Raw genomic sequence first — 5,922 nt, forward strand, 5'->3', positions numbered from 1 at the left:
AATGTGAATTGTTAAGGTAAGGGAGTGCGCTCGTGCAGGAATTTTAGTTAGAATCGTTGATGGTCGGTTTTGCGAGTCTCAATAACGGAGCGATTGGTCTCGAACATGCTCGAGGAGTCATTAACCGCGGAGATAGAGTGATGAAATCATCTCGTGTATAGGCTCCAGAAGGATAGCTGCATTGTGAGAAAGACCTGGGAGATGGCGACTGCTTGAGGAGGAGGCTTCTAGCCAGCAGCGGATAGATCACGGTTGCTGTCACAAAGACAAAGATCATCTATATAGCCTCAACAGACTGTTGGGGAAATTGCTGTTAGCAAGCAACTATGAAGGCCGGCACGGCACACGAGGGGGTGGGTGGTCAGCACCATGCCATGCCGTCTTTGTCTCCTGGTGGCGAAGTTTACACAACGCACCGGATATTCATTTGAGGCCGAGTCGACCTTGGGGAAGCCCAGGACCGGTTCAAATAACCGTCACTATTTTTGTCAGTGAACGGGAATCGAACTCGGGTGGCCGGGGTTCGTAGCGCAGCACGCTAACCGCTACTACATTACCGCTCTCCACACACGTGAGCTGCCGCGCTCTGCAGACGCAGTGTGCGAGTTACAGTCGCGTTGATTAAAATTCTCTCCTCGTGCGTCCGCGGCTGAGGGGCGGTAGTAGAGAGATCAGCGAGCGACGGGGGGGGGGGGGGGAGCCGTAACACAGCCAATGGGAGCCACACCTCCACCCACGCAGCCTCGCTTCCTCTAGGATCCCCCTCGGCCCCTCGGTGGGTCCCTGAACCAGGGATCGAGCAGCGGCGAGGGCAACGGCTGCTGTCACCGGGAACGTCCCAGCTTCGGTTTGCCACCCCTGCCAACGGGAAGGATGCGACGGCCCGAGGCATCGACCGCTTCATCCTGACAGTGCCGACACAGGTGCAGGCGGGGGTGAGGGTTTCAGGAAGGAGCCTGGGTTATGCAGTGAATTGTACCGTCGATTAGCACAGGCGGGAGCAATGGAATCGGTGCATCTGCACATGCCGGGTGGGTTATGTCGCAGGATCGTGAGACGTGGCCGCAGCTTGCGTGGGCCTTCATCCAGCAGTTGATTGACCACGCCCCGTTAATGATAATGATGATGAAATGGGTAACAATGCAATTGCAAATGTGCGAGTGCAAAATGCTCATTAATGGAAGTGGTGAGTGTGGGACCCCCTTAAAAGAGTACGATGACTCAAGGAGATTCTCCTGGATAAAGGGCATTGTTATTTTTACAGCATGTTGCATTATATTGGGGATGGAGCGGTGGCGCGGTGGTTAGCGCACTCCACTACTAGCTACCTGAGTTCAAATCCCGGCCATCAGCTAACATCAGTGGCGAGTGATATCTGAGTCGGTCCTTGGAATGCACACGTCACCAATCTGCACTGACCATCGTGGTGAAGTATGGTCCAGCAACCCCCATGACCGACACGGCCTGGGAAGGCCTTCGTCCAGCAGTACATTGACCAAGGGCTGTGAATTATATAATGTATGTATATACTGTCGAGACGGACTGTTGTTAATGGTGGTGCTGCTGCTGTTGTTGTTGCGGGTCGCAGTGAGAGTGACTCAACCTCTGATCCCCGAGTCGAGCCCCCTCTGGCCGTGAATGAGAAGGAGCTGGCCCGCTCCGTATCTTCCATGGACATCCCCGTGTTGAACGGCGCCGCGGGGCTACCCAGCGCGGAGCAGGTGAGGGTCAGATGACTCCAGGTGAAGGCCTCGTGGACGAGGTTGAGGCTCACCTGGTGCCCAGGCGAGGGTCACGTGGTACAGGTGAGGGGTGAGATGAAGGAGCTGACCAGGATCCCCTCCTCCCGCAGGTGCTGGACCCGCGCGTCCTACAAAGCCCCGAGATTGCCCGCCCTGTTCCTCAGCCCGGTCCGCTGCTCTTCACCGAGGAGGCGCCCTTGCGGAGCTCCGTGTTGGGGCCGGGCCCCGCCACGGAGCTCCGCGAGAAGGCAGGCAGCCTCCCCGCGTGCTGCGAGACGACATCGATGGACGGCAGCAAAGCGAGGGTGGCACAGCTATCCCGCACTGCCTCCTCCAGCAGCGACTCCAGCACTGACTCATCCTCCTCCGCCTCGAACAGCGAGGACTCGGCGGAGGAGCGCGAGGTGGGACCCCCGAGGGAGTGGAATGGTGGTCGTGGTGGTGGTAGTCACGTCGTTATAGTCATCATTGTGGTCGTGGTGGTAGGGATGGTGGTTTCCCCGTGGGTTGATGGTAGTTATGGTCGAGGTGGTAGGGATTTGGTATCGAGCGGGGTTGTGGCAAAGCTGGTAGTGGTGGGAGAGATGGTGGTGTTATTGTGGTGGTAGTGGTGTTGGTGGCGGTGGTGGTGATGATGGTGATAGGGATGGTTTCGTCATCGCAGTGATCGAGCTAGCGGTTGTTTTATCTTGATGGTGATCTATCATCGTGATGCGGCGTCTTCGTGATGGCGGTGGCGATGGTGGTGTCATCACGGCGATGATTGTTGGTGGTCATCTGCTAGATCATCGTGGTGATAGTTGACTTCGCGTCTTTGGGGTGGTCGCGTTACCGTGACGGTTGCGGTGGTGGTGCCAGAATGTGCACCGAGCCTGGCACAAGCGCCGCGGTGACGTCACCACCACTTAGCGGCGAATGGCGGTTGTTGTTGTTGTTGGTGGCACAGAGTGATTCGTCAAGCGAGGCGGGCAGCGAGGACCAGTTCCTTCCCGTGGCGCCTCGCGTCCACCTGGCCTCCTCCTCCTCCTTCTCGTCCTCCTCCTCCTCCTCCGTGCTCTCCATGATCTGCTGCTTCTGAGGGCTCAGCATCTGCACCTTCTGCTTCTCGGCAGAGGTGACGCGGACTTCCACACGCAGACACATCGGGTGGAGATAGATGAAGACACAATACAAAGAGGCAGACACACCAAGAGGCCAACTATGACAAACCACCCGCAATGGGCCTGTTTTCGTCAGGCCAGGGAAGCTAAGCAGAGATTGAACCTGGTCAATAGTGTACTTGAATTGGTGACCCCCGTGCAACTAACAGGTAGACACAGGCGACTGAGTTGAAACGCGGCAGACAGCTGAGCGCAGTGGAACAAAATCCACCGTTGAACTTCAATTCTATGCTTGGACGTCTATTCTGGGCAATTAATCCACACAGCCCTCGCAGTCGCGTGGGAGCCTTCAGCCAGCAGTAGATCGATAAGAGGACTCTGTACATGTACAAGAGAGAGACGATCTTGTGTGTGAGCACGTAAGTAACCAATCAGGTGGGGAACGGTGGCGCGGTGGTTAGTGCACTACACATATGTAAGTTGAACTTCTTTCGCACCGTAGCCAACCGTGCTAATCGGAGGTTCGGCTGTCGACAAATTGGAGCTTCGATTTGTTTGACCAAGGTCATCGTCATTGGCGAGTGATATCTGAACCGGTCTCGAGCCTCGCCTGCACCAACCTGCAATGACCAGCGTGGTGAAGTATGGTCAAACAGTCCCCCCACACATGCGACACGCAGTGGGGACCGGACCTTTATTCAGCAATCAATTAGTTATCACGAGCCAATTAAGACCACAAACTTCCTTCTCAGAGGACAACAACACAAACACCCTCAACGTGTTCATCAATAACACGGTGGCCATAAAAGGATGATATGAATAAAAGGCGACGTTTCGGACAGTGGCCCTTCTACACGGCCCTTACATACCTCAAGAGATAGAGAGGGAGAGCCACATGGGATTAATGGAGCACTTGCTACTTTGAAAACAAAATCGGCAGGCGCATTCGCAAGGTGCACCGAGGTTACCGGTCGAGAGTTATCAGCAGTCGAAGGCGCCACCACCACCACCACCCGCCTCGTTACGCTACCAGAGACATTCACCTGCCTCGTGCGGCGCCCGCGCGTTCATGCGAGACCCACTCATCCGCGCGTGTGTGGGAGAGCGGTGGCGCAGTGGTTAGCGCACTGCACTGCGAAACCCGGCGACACGAGTTCGATTCCCCGTTCACGACCAACAAAAGTGGCGGATATTTGAACCTGGTCCTGAGCATACCCTAGGTCGGCTCAGCCTTAAGTCATTACCCGATGCGGTGTCTAAAATATCGGCGACGAGGAGACCACGGTGGCCACCCAGCCCCGTAGTGTACCTTTCCGGCCTTAATATGAACTGACAGCACTTACCCCAACAGTCCACATGCCTATATAGGGGATCTTTGTCTTTGTTGGCAGGTGAACCGCGCGCTCCTCCTCGCTGCTCCCTCCATCAACCCGGATGCTGTGAGGATGTCCCTGGCGCTCATGGCCTCCCTGCCCAAGAAGAGTCACCTCGAGGCGGCGGGGGGTGGTCCCAAATCCCCCCCTCCTGCCCAGGAGACTCCACGTGGGCCCTGGGAGCCCCCCCACCCCAGCCCCCCTCAGGCCCAAAGCAGCCGCTATCGTGGCCGTGAGATGGGATACAGGGGAAACCTCGCTACTGCTCCCCGACCCGCCCTGTATGTCAGTCAGCTACATCCATTGTGTTAAGAGACCGGGTGAGATTCCAAGTCCCCGGTAACGAGCCCCATGTCCTCTGTACCGACGGCAGGTGAGTGTTGGAGATATGTTTGGATAACCCGCACTGTACTGGGTGGGATACGTTTCTGCAGGATGGGATGGGTGGGGGGGGCGGTTACCGAAATAGCCATTGGAGTGGTCTCTACGAGGCCGTTGACCAAGGAGAAGACAAGACCGAAGGCCAGATAGTGGAAGACGGTCAGGGCAGATCTTGGACGTAGTCTCGTGTCTCTACCGTGCAGCAGCAGCGGGATCTGGCGGAGGGGAGAAAGCTCTCGCAGCGAGCAGGTGCGGCGCTGGAGGCGCTATCAGCGGCTTTGGCCATGACGGACATCTTCACGTTGATACGTGACCCAGGTCCTTTTCCAACGAGTGCCAGATGCTCGTTCAGATGCTCCGTAGCGCAGTGCCGCAACGCTCGCTGCCTTTGCTTCCATTGCGACGTGTGGTCAATCTGATAGGCGATTCTCTCTGGATATGAACGCCTACGAAACGTGTCGTGCGTGAGCGTCTTGAGATGCGGTGACATGATTTACATGCTTTGTACGTTGAATGTCTTATTATTACGTAAGCATATTTTTCAAAAAAAAAAAAACTGTGATGCTAAAATATAATGTCAATTCATGAGTCCCGTGTGCACATACATGTAATGGAAACCGGTTTCTGCGCATAAAAGCACCCACCTGACCCGCGACTTGTCAACTTTTGTTTATTTAATGATGCGAATCATGAACCTGCCAATAGTAGCACCCATAAACCATAACAAACTAGTCACTAGTACTAACCCTTTTTAACCAGCCACTAGTGCTAACCCTTCCCGTAACCCTAACCAACTCCAGCCCTAACTCTGACAAACCAGACACTAGTACTATCCCTTCCAATGATCATAGCGCGACCCCGGGCCCGATGTCAGGCCCAATTCTCGTGTTCGCATTGCAATCTTGGCGTCACTCTAACACCAAGCAGAGTCAGTGCCGCTGGGTACGGAGTGGGGGGGGGGGCAGTGTGGGTGGTAGGGTGGGGGGCTCAGAGGGGATCTGTTGTGGCGAGCCGGGGGGGGGGGACGAGGGGCGCCGCGTGTGGAGTCGCGCCATGTGGTCGCCAGGTACGGCACAGGCGGCGGGAGAGAGGGGTGTGGGGGAGACGGGGTGTGTGGTGTGGGGGAGGCAATGCCAGCTCGCCATCTCGGATGACGAGGGAGTCTTCGCCGCTTGCGGGCTTAGTGGTGGAGATGCAGTCAGCACGGATGCCCTCAACGATTCCTTCACGACTCTGTGTTTTTTTCGGTAAAGTCACGGAGGTATAAAATAAAATAAATCACGACGTTTCGTTTGCAACACAAGCGGTCGTCCTCAGGTGGGAAAA

The 5,922-nt window shown here is 56.0% G+C and overlaps 1 protein-coding gene across 1 annotated transcript; it reads left to right on the plus strand.

The window, feature by feature from the left end:
* Positions 1-694: 694 nt before the first annotated feature.
* On the plus strand, positions 695-5,347 carry LOC133352810 (synapse differentiation-inducing gene protein 1-like). The gene is made up of 5 exons (XM_061568728.1): positions 695-1,031; positions 1,589-1,721; positions 1,853-2,146; positions 2,689-2,856; positions 4,234-5,347. Exons 2-4 carry the CDS (start codon positions 1,671-1,673, stop codon positions 2,818-2,820), a joined length of 477 nt encoding a protein of 158 aa, XP_061424712.1. The 5' UTR covers positions 695-1,031; positions 1,589-1,670; the 3' UTR covers positions 2,821-2,856; positions 4,234-5,347.
* The last annotated feature ends 575 nt before the right edge of the window (positions 5,348-5,922 follow it).

The sequence above is a fragment of the Lethenteron reissneri genome, chromosome 41 (assembly GCF_015708825.2).
Source record: "Lethenteron reissneri isolate LAM-NWPU_2019-01 chromosome 41, ASM1570882v1, whole genome shotgun sequence".
Lineage (NCBI taxonomy): Eukaryota > Metazoa > Chordata > Hyperoartia > Petromyzontiformes > Petromyzontidae > Lethenteron > Lethenteron reissneri.